General features: G+C 36.2%; 1 protein-coding gene and 1 long non-coding RNA gene across 2 annotated transcripts; both read right to left on the reverse strand.

Annotated features, from left to right (window-relative positions):
• Positions 1 to 664: 664 nt before the first annotated feature.
• LOC137740389 (small ribosomal subunit protein eS30z/eS30y/eS30x) lies at positions 665 to 1,463 on the reverse strand. Its single transcript, XM_068480265.1, has 3 exons — positions 1,325 to 1,463; positions 1,101 to 1,238; positions 665 to 892 (listed from the first exon to the last, which is right to left on the reverse strand). Exons 1-3 carry the CDS (start codon positions 1,326 to 1,328, stop codon positions 846 to 848), a joined length of 189 nt encoding a protein of 62 aa, XP_068336366.1. The 5' UTR covers positions 1,329 to 1,463; the 3' UTR covers positions 665 to 845.
• Positions 1,464 to 16,216: 14,753 nt separating this feature from the next.
• Positions 16,217 to 17,621, reverse strand: LOC137738771 (uncharacterized). Its single transcript, XR_011069055.1, has 3 exons — positions 17,499 to 17,621; positions 17,319 to 17,394; positions 16,217 to 16,697 (listed from the first exon to the last, which is right to left on the reverse strand). It is a non-coding gene; the product is annotated as an uncharacterized lncRNA (long non-coding RNA).
• Positions 17,622 to 18,450: the final 829 nt, after the last annotated feature.

Raw genomic sequence — 18,450 nt, forward strand, 5'->3', positions numbered from 1 at the left:
CCCCTCAGGAACTGGGTTTCTACTCTACATTTAGGGTCTCTCACAAAGCTCAGTTTTGGAAGGCCTCCGGTTTGGTGTGACTCTAGCTCTTGTTCCATCAAGAAGCACCTATGAGGAGATAGGTTCCACTACGACCAAAGGGTGTAACAGGATGCTACTGCTTACCTCATAAGCACATTCAAACTTCAAAATTGAAGTTATTTTACCTCCTATTTAACCACAACATCTAGCTAGAGCTTTGTTGTACACTCGGGTCTCTTCCAAAGTTCAATTTGGAAGGCCTGTGCTTTGGTGTGACCCTAGCTCCTGTTCCAAGACGGAACACCTAAATCTGAAGGAAAATGGTTTGGTATGAGAAAGGAGTTCAACGGCAATGCCGTCTATTCCATGGTTTAAACTTTTAAAGGAAAATGGTTTCTAAGGCTTGTGGGTTTACGAAGGGAGAAAACAACCGAAATCTAAACACATTATCACTTAACTTAAGATTTCTAAACAAACAAACAACTCCTTAATCTCTTAACCCTCTCGTAAACAAGAATAACAGTAATTTCTAGTAGGATCATAAAAAGGTGGCATTAGTGATCCAAAACCAATTATAACAACGAAACAACAAGGCATGAGCAAATCAGAGCTTAAAATCAAAGACCAGTACCAAACAATCATGTGGTCAAAAGTAGAACATATTAATAAGCATTTCCCAATCTGAATATCATAGAGAGTGCTCCTAAAGGGTACAAGTTAAACATAACCAGTAGCTAATCGAACTGCTACAAAATTTCACAATCCATATTTAAAATGAAACTAATCCCTCATTAAAAACCAGTAAAAGTCCTCACAGAGCAACCTTACTTCTCGGAAGAGTTCGGCCCCCTCTTCTTCCCGAATCCAACAACTGCAAATCGAACCAGAAATTATCAGCACCATCCAAATTACCAACCTTTAGCACCTCAAACGCATTAGAACTAAAAAAAATCAACATCACATTTCAAAATTTCAACACCCAGAGACTTCAATTGAACTAATTTATCAAATCCAAAGAAACCCTAATCCCAAAAAATCATGAAGTATTTAATGTGTGAAAGTGAGAGCGATGAGCTTACCGGCTGTGACGAATCTCCTGTTGTACTGCAGCCTTTTGTGGGCGCGGCCTCTGGGCTTCTTCTTCTTGTCTTGCTTCGCCACCTTCGGAGTCTGACCCCTAACCTTCCCGGCACGTGCGAGCGATCCGTGAACCTTGCCTGCACAGCACTCACCCACCGTTGCAGAACAATCAAAAATCGAGAAAATCCACATAAAAAAGGGAAAAAAAATGCGGACCACGTACCCATGGCTGATCGGTGATGCTGCTGCTCTGTGTGTTAGCGCGCTTCTGTTTGCGATTTAGGGTTTTGGCGGAGGCGGAGAAGTGGGACTATATAGGGTCAAGGTCGTTCTGTTTTGCGCTTCTGTTTGCTATATTTATCGAATATAACAAAAAATTAACCCTTAATTTAAAAAATGTCAGTTTTTATATAAACTTTTAAATATATTTAAAATTTCACTTAAATAGACACAAATACTCTTAAATTTAACAATAAAATAAATTAAAGGCATTTTAGCTATTGTTGCCTCAAGCTTCGGTCCAACTCACCTTTGCTTCTACACTTCACCCCTATAACCCTATCCCTTTCGACCCCCTCATCACTGGCCGCTGTTGTTATCGCAAGTGGGAGCAGCAAAATTTCAATCATGCCTTCAACGCTTTCTTTCTTCCCACGAACCGAGTCTTAGCGCCCCGCCCCCCGGCGGGCTGCCAATTCATGGACGCATAAACTCTTTCCGAATCGCATCAATTCTCTATAATCATTGAACCCAATTGAAAAAGGACAATTTTAAGAAAGAACCACTAAATTTATCTCAGTGTGCGGAAATTTGGATTGGAAGGTGGATGGTTTGGATTGTGAGAGAATAAGGATTTAGGTGGGTTAGGGATTTTTGATTTGGGCATGTTTGTTGGATTTACCCACCAAATGAAGAAGACGACTTCTTTTTTTATTTATAATTTTTATTATTTTTCTTACTAATATTATTTTTAGTTTTAAATATAAAAAAAGTTTTGAAAGTTAATCCACAGTCATTATATGATTGTATTTGTGAGCTCACGTGGCACCACATCATTGTACTAATAGAGCAATTGACAAATTTTTCACGGTGATCATGAAGGACAAATTCAAAGAAAGACTAAAATGATTCACAATATACAAATTCAAGGACACTACAATTGATTTTCATTGTTAAGGACAATATTAAGGAGTTGTGTCAATGTCATGAACCATTTTGGTTAAAAAAACCTTTAATTTATTTGATTGTTAAATTTGAGGGTATCTGTATCTATTTAAGTGAATATTGGATATATTTGAAAGTTTTTGTAAAAAGTGACATTTTTGAAATTAAGGGTTAATTTTTTGCTATATTTGATAAATACTCATTCAGTAGTGTGACTGACTTCTCTGAACACGTCGTACGGTTTAAGGTAAATTTATTCAAAATGTACCTATATACCATCTCCACCTCTTGAGGATAAAGCTTAAAATTTTAAGTCATAATCTAGAAACTGTTTTTCTTTTTTAATAGTTATAGCCTAAAATTTTAGTCTGAGATTATTTTCAATGTTAGATTTAATTTTGAAGCGTCAAATATTTTTTTTTTTTACCGTAAGATTTGATCTCATTTGATCATAGCCTTTCGATTATAAGTAAAACAACACAAAAAAAATGATTGAAATATGACAGCTTTGTGAGTCCAGAATAATTTAAGCCAGACTTAATTTATGGGGGAATCTACATTAAAGATATATTTTATTTATTTTAACCCAATGGTTGGAGATGATTGGGGGGAGTTTAAAGCTTATATTTTAAGCTCTATCCCATGAGTTGGAGATGGTCTTAGAGCACTTCCAGTGTTGTAATGCCCCCTGGGCAATGGACAACTCAATCCCCTTAAATGAACAGTAATTGTCTACAGTGAATAGCAACTGTTCAAGTCCATCTCCACGCCTAAACTGTATAGCCTAAGCAATTTGTATTAAAATATTAGTAATTTTTATTTAATAATAAAATAATAAAAGATAACTTTATTTTTAACTTTGGATAATAATAAAATATTGGTTGAAAGTATTTAAAAATATTAAAATGTTATGTAAAGTGGAAGAACATGGTTAGTTATGGAAAAAAATTATAATTTTTTTATGTTTTTAAGTAATTAATTTTTTATAATTTTCTACAATTTTTATTTTTATTTTTTTTAAGTTTTTAATAATTTAAATTGTAGAGTCTTGCATAACATAGACAGGGCGTTAGACCAATCGATTATTATCTGACTTCTCCATCGAGCTCGCCTTAAGCCCAATTATCCAAGTGGGTTGAAGTGTTTTGGGAGGGGGAGTGGATTTGGTTGCCTATCCCCAAGGCAACAAGCAATGATAGAGTTGCTCTAGAGCAAGTCGATCCATTTTATGAAGGTAAGGACAAGGCAAGTGCAAGGGCATGTAAATTGCCGTTACTATTAACTTTGAACTCGCTTTTGTGCAACTCCACCTATTTAGAAAGGGTAAAAGTAAGGTCAATTACTACTGACAAATATATGTATGTCTTCATTTTTTTATGCTTTGTTGGCCTCATCTTCCACATGTCATCATCCCTTTAGATTTTTTATGAGATTTCAATCACTCCCATTGTGCCATATGTCATCATTCATTAATACATGCACTTAGATTTTTGATAAGATTCTCAACCATTCACGTAGTGCCACATGTCTTTATCTAATATTCTGATTTCCTCATATTTCTCCATAAAAAACCCTTCAAACCACCATATTTACTAACACTAAGCCTCTTCCATCCCCTCTACTCATCTCATTCATAGATGTTTAGAAAAGTAAGTTCTTTCAACAATGTCTAACCTAAGGAGGTTGCAAGAGAGTCGAGCAAGAAAACGAGCGAGAAGATGAAGAATGAAGAAGAAGACGTGCCCAACACCAAATGCATAGAGAAGCATCAACTCATCAAATTGTGCAAGGGATATCATCAATCGATCAACACAACCAAGAAACAGGTGGTTTAACAACCGATTGTGCGCCGAACCTCAACTTATGTGAGGGAAACCGAGGTAAGAATGTCTTGGAAGATTACTTTATTCCAAATAGTTTTTACCCAAAAAATTATTTTTGTAAAAGATTTAGGATCACCATATTTGTTCAACAACATCATAGCTGCTGTTTGCAACTATGGTAATTATTTTGTTCAAAAGAAGGATCATGAACATGCTTTAGGTCTTCTTCTAAAGCAAAAAATGATGGCTGCCCTATACTTGCTTATAGGCCAGCTGCAGACACAGTTGATGAGATCAAGAAGATGGAGAGATCCATTGTACTAGATTACCTTGATAAGTTCTTCACTATATACTGTAGAGTACCTTTAAAAAGCTGATTGTTGAGGTTTCGGTAGTGGAAAAATTGCCCAAGTTCATGGCAAGGAGATTACGAAAATTGAAACACTACAAAAAGTGTCATTTTAGAGGTAATGGCATCATTTGATACATACATTTTGCATTGCTTCTTTGGTGTACTAGGATCTCAAAATGACCTAAATGTTCTTGGTTCATCGCTTGTTTTGATGTGTTGAGAGGAGAGTCGCCTTAAATTGCGTATGAAATCAACGGTACAATGTACTCAGGAGCATACTATTTAGTTAATGAAATTAACCCATTATGGACCATTTTTGCAAGACCATGTCAAATGACACAGAGAACGAAAAACACTTTGTAGCACAACAAAAGGGGTATATGAAAGATGTGAATAAGTGTTTTGGTATCCTCCAAGCTCGTTAGGTAATCATTAGAGAAGTTGCTTGATTGTGGAACAATGGGCAATTTGAAGCATCATGATGACGTGCATCATCTTGTGTGGAGCAAAAAATATCAAGAAAATTATGGAGGCGACACGTGGACTCTTGGGTAAAAAGATAAAATTACCCTTGAGGTACACTGGGATTCTCATTAGGGGTGGGCACGGTGCGGTTCGGTGCGGTTCCACCCCTAAATTGGAACCGGAACCGAAATATATTAACGGTTCGATTCGGTGCGGTTCCACTTAAATTTATGACTAGAACATTACGGTTCGGTCTACACCGGTTCCGATTCGGTTCTTGCCGGTTTACGGTTCCTAATAATAAATTATTTGAACACCAAATCATTATGCATTCAAATACATCTTCTAAAACTGATTACATAAAGTTGCATACAATACATCTTTTTTAATACAAATGTCTTTGGTAGTGGCACCAAGTCAACAAAAAGAGACAACTAAAATACATATGCACTGGTCAATCAGTCAACAAACAAAAAAATGATGAAACAAATTGCAAGTTTTCAGACTTCAGAGAGCAAGCAAGAAGCAGCAGCTCCTGTACACAATTTTTCAACCTATTATACCATGACATGTGTGTGTATATATAATTTATTTATTTATTATTAATAAAACGGTTCGGTTCGGTTCGGCCGGTTCTTGGTCATTCGAAACCGGAACCGGAACTGGTTTGAACGGTTCGGTTCGGTTTTTCACTCAAAGTTGACTTTTCCGGTCAACACGGTTTTTTTCGGTTTTTTTTCTTACGGTTCGATGCGGTTTTGCGGTTTGACGGTTTTTATGCCCACCCCTAATTCTCATGCGCATGCAACAGACAATAATGGCTCAATCGAGGTCAAACGTGATCAAAATGGTATTTATTCAAAACCCTCTCCTCACTCCTCATCAAATCCTCACCCACAAGGTAACTCCCAATTATTCTTTTCAAATTGGGATTAATTACCAAATTAATTGCAAGATATTATTTGACATAATATCTTGCAATTAGAGCTAGAATTCCACCATAAGTGGTCGGTCCTTATTTCTCCAAATAAGGCTGGCCACACCCCTATATATAGCCCCATATTTCTCCACAAACCTAAGTCCAATCTCTCCCTAACAATCCCTAAATACTTTCTCTCTAAAATTCCAACTTTGGCATTGGAGATTCTTCAGCCAAAGCCCCCTATTCATTATGGGCGCGTGAGGCTCTTGGCCATAATCTTAGGTGTTATTATTTTGCAGGTCCATTTTCGTCAAAGGAGAAGAAGGCGGAAATTTGCATCCACAAACATGATTGTAGAAGATACCAAGATACGAAGAATAATTCAAAAACTAGAATTTATCAAGCTCATGACTACACTGAAGAACATGCCCAACGCTCATAATTCCTATACTTGGCTTGGCCCACCTTGTTGCATTTTAAAATGAGTTTAGTCTGGTCCCTCCAAATTTGGGTTCGGCTTAAACCATGCCCACCCCTAGCCCCTCCCCCACCCCCACATTAGTGGGTGGTTTATGGTTGATCTCTATTTTTTTTTTTTGAAATAAAAAAACTTAGTTTCCTATTGGAACCAAATTTGTGCACCATCACAGATGGTGGAGGCATAAAGTCAAGTAACCTGGAAAATAGAGAACAACCGTGAGCAAGCTTAAGACTAGGGCCCAGGGGGGGAGGGGGGTTGTATGTGTGTGTCAGCCAAAGGCTCTTTGACTGGTCAAGTTAGTAAGCAGTTTTAGACTCAAGCAATGGGTAAGAGAATTAGAGTATTGAGATTGTATTACTCGAGATGAACCTTAGATAGGTGTATTTATATTGTTGGGAGAGAGACATGAACAAGCTAAAAAAATACTAGAAGATATTTAGAAGTAGAAATTACACCATTTTAGGAGTTATGATTACTTGTAGTGCACGCCAATTCTTAGATTGTAGGAACTTTAAGACTTATGACGAATCTGATTGTGTCCATATCTAGATCAGATCTTATGTCTTGCAAAACAAGCATATTCATTGTAGCAGAGTCGTTTAGACTTCGCCTATTGCCCAGAACAAGGTGATGGTGGCACCGGTACTCTGTCTAATCCAGCTCGATTTGGAGCTATTAAGTCCATACCGGACTTCTAAGGTAACGTCATTTTGATTAACCTTACTTGGGCCCTGAAAAATCATGGTCCCATAATTGCCCCCAACTATGTATCTGAAAGGCAACTTTTCCCCTTGAGGATGGATAGTTATCTAAAGACTATGCCTTTTGGAGTAAGTTGGAATATGTGCCATTTAGTCTTCTAATTTCGTGTGGTGATCCGATTCTTTACAATGTAGTGGAGACGTTTTAGATTTAGACATGGGTGCCATAAAGTTAGTAATGATGAAGCTTTGCATTTGTTGCGTGTGCATGAAAACAAGAAATTACCTCTGGTACTCTTCAATGATGTTTAACCCTCGGATTTGTTGATCTCGAGGCATATTTCCAACAATCTCCCACTTGCAATAGAGCCATTTAGTTGTGTGGTTAGTGATAACACCTCTTCTGAAGTCATTTAACAAATAGCTGAGTAATAGGCCTAGTTGGTGGATATATATATATGTTATCCACAGAAACAATCTTGAGATTAACAACGTCACCATTATACATGATTCTTAATCATATGGTTCAGTTTCTCAATAGTGTTTGGATCTTGATGAGATCTTGATGAGACCTTGATTCCCTAGCTTGAGCTATCGCCTTATTAGTGTTGTAGTGGGGAGCGCTAATGACGCTTTCTGGTTAGAACTAAATGAAGAGTTCATAAATGAACTTTCCCATCCAAACAAATTGTTGTAAGCTTCTGTATGGCAATATATTTTACATTCATAATCAACACTATAGTAACTACTTTTAGTGTTTCCATTTAATTATCTCTTTAGTCTTAATAAAGAGATATCCAATTGTCTCTATATAATAAAGAGATATCCAATTATGGATGTGATATTGGATTCATAATCTAATACGTTTACGTTTCCATTAACTACTCTAAATCTTCCTCATTCTTGAGGAACCTATCCTTTAGCATTTCTTAAGTACTTAAGGACTTACTTGACATTTGCCATAGTTTTGATCCTGGGCTTGCATTGATATCATCTTGTACCGTTCTAGGTAGAATTCATATCAATGTTTTTCATACTATATGAAATACATAAATCACATTTCTGTGTATGCATACAGGACTCTATTTACGCACTATGTTTATTTGGGAGTCAAATGACACACTCCCTTTAAGAAGAGCAACTTCTTAATCCGTCTGGAATTGTCCTTCTTTTGAAATTTATCACTTGAGAAACTTCCTAGCATCTTTTGTCTATCAATAGGGATTTGAGATAATCCAATAATACCCTAAAATCTGTCATTATAGATTTCTATCCTAAGTCTATAGAAAATGTCTCCAACACATACATCCTATCATTATAGAATGCTTAAAGTAATAACTTTATTGAAGAATAATTCTGTTCATTTCGAAAATTTAATATATCGTATATATATGTTCAAATTTAGGAACATGATTAACTCTCACTAATCTTTTATAAACCTAGCAAACAAAGGATTCATTCACATCCTTACAAGAAACCAAATGATTTAATATTTTCTTATGAAATGCTTATAGCCCTCACTAGCTTGCTTAGGCTTGGTTTGGTACTGAGGTGATTCTAAAAAAAGCTGGTATAAAAAAAAGCTGGGAGCTGTTTTTGTGTTTGGTAAACATTCAGCTTCAGCTTTTTCTCATAGTTTTGGGTGAAAAAAAGCCAAAAACAAGAAGCTGCAAAATCCAGCTTTGAAAAACTGGCTTTTTATCACATCTGTTTTACATAAAAGTTTACCAAACACTATAATACTGTTTTTTTTTTCAAAAGCACTTTTACAAAAAAATTTACCAAACACTCTGTTGCTTTATTTCACAGCTGCTTATTCTCACAGCACAACAGAAGAAACTTTTTTTTTCAAAGCACAGCAATACCAAACCAGCCCTTAGATTCATGATGGATGGATCTCAACAACTTACAAATCTTCTAATTTCTGGTCTTAGAAATATATCATCAAGGCTATCTTGATAATGGTTTTGGAAGCCCATACTATGTCCAAACGTTGAATCATCATTTAGCTGTGGCCTTCTCAAACAACTCATTCCTTGAATTCTATCTCTCGTTCATTTGCTCTATCTTAGGCAAATCCTATTCGTATGATTATAATGAACTACGCGATAAACAACCTTTGTTAGTTGGACTATAGAAGTGATATCCAAAGGTTAATTTAAGGATATCCCACAAGATTGTGCTCAAACAAGCATTGCTTATTAGCACACATGTATTAAGTCAATTGACATATGCATGACAACCCCAAATCTCAACTTGGTTAAGACTTGTCTTTCTTCCCAACTACATTTGATGGAGTTGTGAAACATTTTGGAAGACACTTTAACAGACAATCACATTGTCTTAGAGGTACATATTCTAGATATAGGTAATTTGACAATATTTAACAAACTATATCTAATTAGAGTTTGTTCTTATCCTAATAGAGAAATCCATTATCATATGATGCTATTTTCCTTGATACCTTTCAAGTAAACTCTTCTAAAGTGTTCATTTTCCTTTGATCAAATCTAAGGAGATAAATACTTTAGACGTCTTACTCATCAACTTACATTCTTGAATTCTTTGAAACCTTTTGCAAAGTATTCAGACTTGTGTTTATTCAAAATACACGATAGTCCCACTGAGAGTGATCTTCGGTGAACGTCACATAACATGAGCAGTGTTATGTTGTGGACAAATACCACTAATATCTAGGTGAATTAACCTTAACATTTTTGTGACTATTTTTTCTTTCCAAAAGAATAAATATTCAAACATTTCGCCTTTATACAAGTTTAACAAGAAGGCATTGGATCCGGATCTAATGATCCAAAGCATCCATCTAAAGGCAACTTGTAATTAATGTTTTCAAGGTGTCACACCTCAGTAGGGTTAAGTCATTTCTTTGTATTCTTTTGGGCTTTATGCATCATTTTATTCTAAACAGTTAACACTACCACATCATCTCTACTATGTAGAGACAACCAATTTGATTACAATAATCCAATTATTCATAATAATGAGCAATGTTTTGTTAAACAAGACAATCCATCCATCTCTTAAAACTATAGTGATAGGATAAGTTCCTTATTAAAATTGGAATGTAAAGACAATGTTTGTTTTTCCAATTTCTTTGTAGTTCATATAAGGAAGTAAGTACCAAATGCTTTCGCAGAGATGTATATCTTTATTCATGTTCCGAATGTGAAGCACTTTCCCTTCTCTCATTAATCTTCTACTTCTTACTAGTCAATCTTTTACAATGATTACAAGCATAGTTACTAGTACATAATCAAACATTCAAGGAAAAGAACCAACTATGAACAATTTATAGTACCATTGAAGGTGTGTTCTCGACACTTGCAAGATAATTCTTGCAAATACCCCTTCTAATGTCCATCATTTCAAAAAGAAAGGTTGTTCTCTTGGAGATATTTTGCCTTCTTTAGTTGACTTCTCTTATGACTACAATAGTCATGGTCCCTAAACTCCCACTGTCTCTCTTTAAACTTATTATTTCATTTATGTTATACACATCCAATATTTTGGAGAGCGTGTGATAATTGTTCACTATATAGTTTACAATAAACTTAGCGAATCATTTGGATAGGGACATAAACGTGAAGTCGTTGCCTAGTTTCCATCTAGTGAAGTGGTTTAACAATTTAACACTCAATGATTCAAAATCATCATTCTCCATATTGGAATATTGTTCTTTAACAACTATCTTGTTCCAAACAGGATTACAAACATTCAAGAGTTGTTCAATGCAACTCTCATTTATTCATACAACAATTTGTAAGTGAAAAATCATGGCACATAAAGTGTCAATGCCCTTGTGCTTACTTCTCCAGTTCCTTGTTCATTTAACAAAGAGATAAACACTAGTGTTCGTTTTAACTAAGGGTTCTTTAGAACAACTCTTACTTCATCATACAAAAATTTGTAAGTGAAGAATTATGGCACTTAAAGTGTCCATGTCTTTGTGCTAATCTTCTTGAGTTCGTTTGTTCATTCAACAAAGGAATAAGCACATGTAGTTGTGTTATCCTCTTTATGATAGACATTTCTAACATGTGCTTCCAATACTACATTATCAATAGGAAGATTGTGAGGATGGGACTACATGGGTACATATGCAATCCATTCAAGACAATCTATTGGACTGTGGTACCAAGTATGGAAACTAAAGTGATAGGAGCATATTTATGCGACTTTGTTAGCCTATTTCCTTGTATTTAGTGAGTTAGCTTCTATTTATTATAGTGATTTAAGCTATTCTCGTGTGTTTGTAGGTTCAATTGGCTAAAGTGGCAAGAAAGTGCATTTAGCAGTTTTGGGCTTGGAATGGATATCACATGCATGGAGCAAGGTAGATGGACGAATTTGAATTTCAAAAAAGGCTAAGAATATGCTAAGGAGATGGAGAAATTAATTCAGGATAAAAAAAGATGAGGAATCAGCAAGAAAGAAGGAAACATGAGCCAAACTTCCTTATCTTATCTTATCCTTTCCTAATCTTTTCCTACTTAAGTTCCAGCTGCCAAGGGGATTCCTAATTATATTGGGACACTTAAATATATGATTCTAGAAGGCTTATTCCTATTTCTAAAGGGGTGCCACATCTATCCCTTCTAGAAAACCTTACCTTGCCGTGCAATCCTTTCCCTTTCTTTCTAGGATCTGCCGCACCTCTCTTTCCCTTTTCTCTCTTGGATTCTGATTTTAATTAGCCTTTTTCCTTGTGGATTTGGAGTGCAAATCTTTCCCAAAACAATTAATTAAAGCCATGTCCCTTTCCCTTTAAATAAATGATTCTGCTGTACAAAAGGGTTAACTACTCATCCATATCTCACAATAATTCACACCACCCATCCATCACACACAATAACACAATTTCAGAGCCAAACACCTTTGTGGTGTAATTTTGGAAGGAAGGAGAGGATAGCTTGGAGTCGTACCTGTCATTCAAGACTTTTTGGACTGTTGGAGCGTTTCTAGGTGTATTCAATCTTTTGTTTTCAATGTTTAAATTTAATTGTACTTGTTTAATTACGAACATGAGGAGCTAAACTCATTTTAGCTAGAGGAGAATTCAAAGCCATGAACATATATGTGATATGAATTAATTACATCCAGTTATTGTTTCATAAATCGTGAATGCAATTTACTTAACTGCTTGGTTGATAACTTATTCTTGTATGTTGATTGAGGGCGCACACTTAGTTTGCATGCATGAATTTGATGCTAAAATATAAGGGAATTTCACCTAATTGTTATGAACTTATATTTGCAAGTAGTGGAGGTCACTAGTCACGATCGTGTTAAGTAAATTCTTGGCAGGAGTATCATGCTTTTCATAGTTACGAATGTTTCATCAATGCTTATGATTTTCATATAACTTAATGATCTTTGATATGTATCTCTATCATGCTGTTCATATAGGGAACGTGATAAGAATAATTTGGTTGCGTCGCTGAGTCCAATTCAATGAAATTAGGAAAATCTGAAACTTAATTTGTGCAGTTCACGGTTAACTTGGGGCATTGTCATTCATGGTTTCTTGGAATAATAATTGGAAATCGATTTGTATGCATATGGTTCATGTGTGGAGAAGGACCCTCTAGCTAGCTTATCACCCATTAAAACACCCAATTTCGTCCAAAGTTGTTTAGAGTCTTTAAATCTGTTGCCTTTACTTTAAAGTCGTCAAAACTAATCCCCCTTTTAATATTTCGTGTTTACTTAGTTAGAACTTATTTAAATATATTTCTTTTAGTGTTTTGAGTCAAAGTTAAGTTAAAATTCATCCAAAGTCACCCTTAGTTTCTGTTTTGAGTCAATTTGCTTGTTTTGTGCTGTTTTGAGTCATTCTAGTTTGTTTTGAGTCAATAAAGTCTAGTTTTCTGTTTTTGAGTCTAATTTGTGTAGATTAGCAGTCCCTCATAATCCTCAGCCTAGAACGATCCCTACTTTCACATACTACAACTATAAAAAAGAGGATTTAATTTGTGTGTTAAAAAAATATCACATCAAATTTTTGGTGCCGTTGCTGGGGATTAGCAAAATTGCTAATCCCCCTTTGTTTTCGTGTCTTTTAGTTTTAGTTTCTGATTTTGTTTTGGTTTATTTTGTTTAGGTACTAGTTTATGACTCGAAGTTCTCAACCTGTTCGTGCATATATCTTGGAGTTTGACGACGATTTTGAGCAAACTTTGAGAAGAAAGAGGAAGGAGCTAGAACGTAATCCACCTAGTTTTAGATTTGAATCTAAGTTTGATGAAGAAGAAGAGGAAGAGGAAGAACAACTCATGGATGCAGATAATCGAACAATCAAGGAGCTTTCATCCTTGGGATTGGACAATGTCGTACCCCTATACATTCAATATCCTAGGGCAGCTCAAGACAAGACTGATGAGTTTGAATTGAAGTCTAGTTTACTGCATCATATTCCCAAATACCATGGGCTGTCCATGGAAGATCCAAACAAACACTTGAAGGAATTCGAAGTGGTATGTTCAAGCATGACCCCAATCAACATGGATGGTAATATTTTGAAGATGAAAGCTTTTCCATTCTCTATTTTGGAAAAAGCTAAGGATTGGTTATAAGAATTGGCACATGGAACCGTCACCTCTTGGGAAAGCATGAAGAGAGCATTCTTAGAGAAATTTTTCCCAACTTCGAGAGTCATTCTTTTGAGGAAGAAGATTAGTGGAATTCAACAAATCAAGGAGAATCCTTTCTAGCCTATTATAACCGTTTGAAGACTCTAGTTGTATCATGCCCTCAACATTAAATGAAAGAAGAGCTTCTAATTCAATATTTCTACGAAGGATTTCTTCCAATTGAGAGACAAATGTTAGATGCCTCGGCAGGAGGTGCTTTGGTTGACAAAACACCAGTTGAAGTGAAGACCTTAATAGCTAATCGAGCCTTGAATGCACAACAATACAAGGGAGTTGGACGAAGAGACCACCCACCACAACAACAACAAGTGAATGAGGTAAGTGCAATTTCTGAAATTCAATCTCAATTAGCTAATCTCACTGTTCTTGTGTCATAGGTTGTTGATGGATCTAAAGTGCAAAGAGTAAATGTTTGTGGCGTGTGAACTATGCAAGGACATTCTAATGATCAATGTCCTCAATTGATTGAAAATGGGGGATGGAAAAGTGCCAATGCCGTGGGCTATCAAGGCCAAAATCAACCAAGGCATCCATTCGCCAACATTTATAATCCGGGATGGAGAGATCACCCAAACATGAAGTGGAGGGAGCCTCAACAAACTCAATAACAAGGAGGATTTCGACAGCCACCCCCTGGGATATTTCAAAGGCCATTTGCACCAATACAACCTCAACCACATTCGGCCCAACCCAATTCAGGTACATCTTTGGATAATGATAAAGTTATTCAATTACTCACCTCTTTGACGCAGGGAGTACAAAATCAAACCAAAAGAGATGCAAAATCAAGGTAAAGAAGTGGATGAATTGAAGAAGCAAATGGGGCAAGTAGCAGAGTTCATGGGACAGTTTAGAGAACAAGGAAAACTGCCTAGTTCAACCATTATCAATCTAAGGTGAGGTTTTGAAACCGCCAATGCCATCACTTTGAGAAGTGGCAAGGAGGTTGGAACCAACCCACAAACCTCCAAATCAAGTCAAAAGAAGGACGAAAAGCTGTTGCTCGAGGAAGAGGAGAAAGATAAAGCCACGGCAAGGGTAGAACAACCCTTGCCGCAGCCACCTAGGTCGCGTTTGGTACTCGGGACGGGACGAAACAGAGTGGGACGAGGTGTTCCATCCCACGTTTGGTGCGCCTAAAATGTGTGGAATGCGCTGTTCCACGAAACAAGTTTTGGATGATTTTTTGTTCCACCTCCCCCCTGGAATGGGTTGTTCTATGTCTGTGGGACAGAAATTTCCAACATTTTAAGACAAAAATGCCCTTTGTCTTTTTCAAAATTTACATCAAAATCATACAACAAACCCTAAAAACTATCTTTTCTTCTTCTCAGCCGTTGTGTTCCTCTTCACCTCAGCATCTTCCCTTCGCAACTTTCCTCATCATCTTCTTCCGTGTAGCCTCTTCACCTCTGCATCTTCCCTTTGCAACCTTTCTCCTCATCCTCTTCCGTGCAGCAGCTTTGTAGCTCCCCTTCGCAACTCTTCCATGTAGCAGCTCTGCGAACTTTCCTCCTCATCCTTTTCCGTAGCATCTTCAGCTTTGCATCTCCGTTCCAGGTTCGATCTATTTTTGTGTAGCTTTCGGTTTCTCTTCTTTTGTAATTTGATGGTATTATAGTGAAAACCAATTGTTCAAATGTTTTTTATTTGTTCTCTGTTTATGTGGTTGACATTTCCACTGCCCCAGTCATCTTCTTCTTATCATGAAAGTTAGAAAACTAGATATGTACGTGAGCAGCAAGACTCTTGCCTGCAACATACGAATACGAATGTTATGTACTAATTAACTGGGACAATTTCCTTGTATACATAGTATATATAGAGATATCTCTCTCACTTACCTGAATAGATCTATAACCATGTCCAAGGTCATGACAGATAGTATCGAGGCCTAGGGTCATGGAGATGTAGATAGCCAGGCGCAACCAGTAATAGCCTCGATCTCTATGCATGTTCATGAAGGATATTCCTGTAAGTACGAGAGATTGTGTAAGAAAGCCAGCTCGGCTTCTCTTCTCCAATTTTTCACCAGAGTCCTAAATTTCATGTGAATTAATGTTAGTCGATGTTGCCCCCCACTAATCCTGGGGTCACTACTGCAATTTGAAATTTTATTCAAAAAGGTTCATACATAATTACTTCTATGAATCTGATTACTAGTTTACCTGTTTACACATTTCATCTATTTGTCTTTGAACTTGCTGAAAGGTTTCAGATTCTTTATAGGACCTTATTAGAGTATCAATTGCTACTTCTGTTGGTGTGGTTACGCCTTGCTCAATGTCCTGTGACGTGTTACAAAGTTCTATTAGATTTCTAAAAGTTTATTAGCATGTTGTGTGACTTCTTGTTTCCAAAGAGATTTTCTTACCTGCTCAAAATCTTTGTTTATGGTCTTAAGGAAGTGATCCGATGGATTTTGGAGAGTTGGGCATGGGAAACCAGTTAAAGTGAAAAACTGCAACCAATTAAATTTATGTTCATTTGCTAATAATGAAACAAGTAACAAACATACTTCATAAGTGACGTTTATTTGCCCCAATTGTCAAAAGCACAGCTCTCCTGCAAGGCATCAAACAAGAAACCTCTTTTCCTTGAATGCGAAAACAGTTAGGATTAAAAAGGAAAAATTGATGGGCATGGTAACAATACAAGAAATCAATACAATGCAATGAGACAAATCCGACAAAATTCACACCAAATGCCACATGAATTTTAGTTATTGAAAATTTAGAAAAACTGAAAATTCATCATGATGAAAATCTGCTTATTAATGAGAGTGCACAACATTGTAACATTAGATTCAGAGAATGGTTTTGATTGGTTTTGATAGGAAGCATTGTAAGTTAATCCCAAACATTTAATTCATGCTTCCAAAATTAACAAATTCTACAACTGCAAGAGAAACCCTACTTAAATATCTTAAATGCCAAAACCAAAAACTACCCTTATCTGCTGGAAGATAAGATCCTACCATCTTCTCTATATTCTCCACCAGAGTCACATTCCCGTATCTGCATTACCAAACACATAAAAATAGGGCAATCAACTCTCCATCCAAGAAAACAATTCAACATTGTTATGACATTATCTTTCCATTTGCTCCACAAACGAGCTAATCTGGATGATATATGCAACATTTGGACCTCTCATTGCCAAAGTCATGACTAGTATAAAAAATTAAAACCATCGATCTAATTCATTAAATTTGATCAACAAACATAACACACAAATGTAGAACTACAAAAATGGATAGAACAAGAGAGACAGGGAGGTACATGAAAATTGTGTACGATAGGAGCAAGTCTCCAAGTGAGTAAACTGTGACATGCATACAGAAAATAAATAATAAACAATAACTCATATCTGAAAATATATAAACTCAAGCCGCAAAAAGAACACTAATTCAGATCCGGTGCGGTTTGAAAAAACCCAGATCTGGTACACATATAATCTCTTCTAACCAATTCCTCCATACAATTGTACCTACTTAAATTCCAGGCAAAAAGTTCAGATTTTCCTATATAAACTCACCACTCTTCAAATAATTCACATAAAAACACACAAAAAACAAGCCAAGCTCTTAGAAATAGAAAGAAGGCTACGTTTACGGTTAGGGTTTCTCGGGTTCTTACCTAAATCCAAGAATTTGAACCACTTTCTTACAGTTCAGCCTGAATTCAATCTCCCAAACAAAACCACTAACCAAATCTTCAACATGCCAATTTAAAACCGAATTAGTCCTGAATCTCAAGAATTTTTCAAATCTAAAAGTTAAAATTGAAGAAACCCACTTACATAGATAAGAAGCTCACCATGAGAGGATCAGTTTTCTCTATTGGGTCGAGATCTAGTTTTGGCCGAAACTTGGCCAGCAAGTCCGGCTTGGTCGTTTTAGAGAGAACAGAGAAGGAAGAGACAGACCTAAAAATAAGGAAATATGAAAGAGATAAATACGAAGGATGTGTGTGGGTTAAGGGGAGAGGGGGAGAGAGAGAGAGTTGGATGGATGTGGGTGGATTGAGGGGAGTACGAATTATGAAGGGTGTGGTGGGTTAGGGGAAGAGAGAGATAGAGTTGGATAGATGAGGGTGGGCTAAGGGGGAGAGATATTATTCATTATTTAGAAATGCGTTTTAGGTTTTGAGAAGTGCATATTTGATGAATCGTAAAACCTTAACCCCACGCAGAAGGAACTGAGCTAGATATGTGAATATAAATCTCATGTCAACTTTTTTGTTATGCAATCAGTATCTTATTTGTTCTAAAAAACTTAAGGTTTGTTATCTATAACAGGCTTATCAAGAGTCAACCAAAGAAAATCGGCGTGTTCAAATTGCTCAAGGTTTCACTCCATCTCCCTTCTATTTTCTTCCTTTCCATATGATCATCGGTTTTATGTGTTCATAATTGTTTAGATGGATGGAAAAGTGAATAGAAATTGAAGTTAGAGAAAAATTGATATGTTGTTGAGTAGACCATTACCCTTGCAAAAAGTGTGGGACCTTGCTGTCATATTTCTCATTGAGCATGTGAGTTCATGATGATCATATGGCTCAATGGTTTCAGGCTAAGAAAGCAACGTCCATAAACATTATATATTATTACTTCCTTTAATTTCAATGACTTACTTCATTAGTCTAAACCAAACCCTCCAAGTGAACTATTTTGCGTTGTATAGGTTGTTAGGCCTTGCTTTTTATTATACATTATATTATCATTATGACCTCCACAATTTGATGAGTCTTCCATAGACTAACATTTAGC

Source organism: Pyrus communis, chromosome 7, assembly GCF_963583255.1.
Source record: "Pyrus communis chromosome 7, drPyrComm1.1, whole genome shotgun sequence".
Classification (NCBI taxonomy): domain Eukaryota; kingdom Viridiplantae; phylum Streptophyta; class Magnoliopsida; order Rosales; family Rosaceae; genus Pyrus; species Pyrus communis.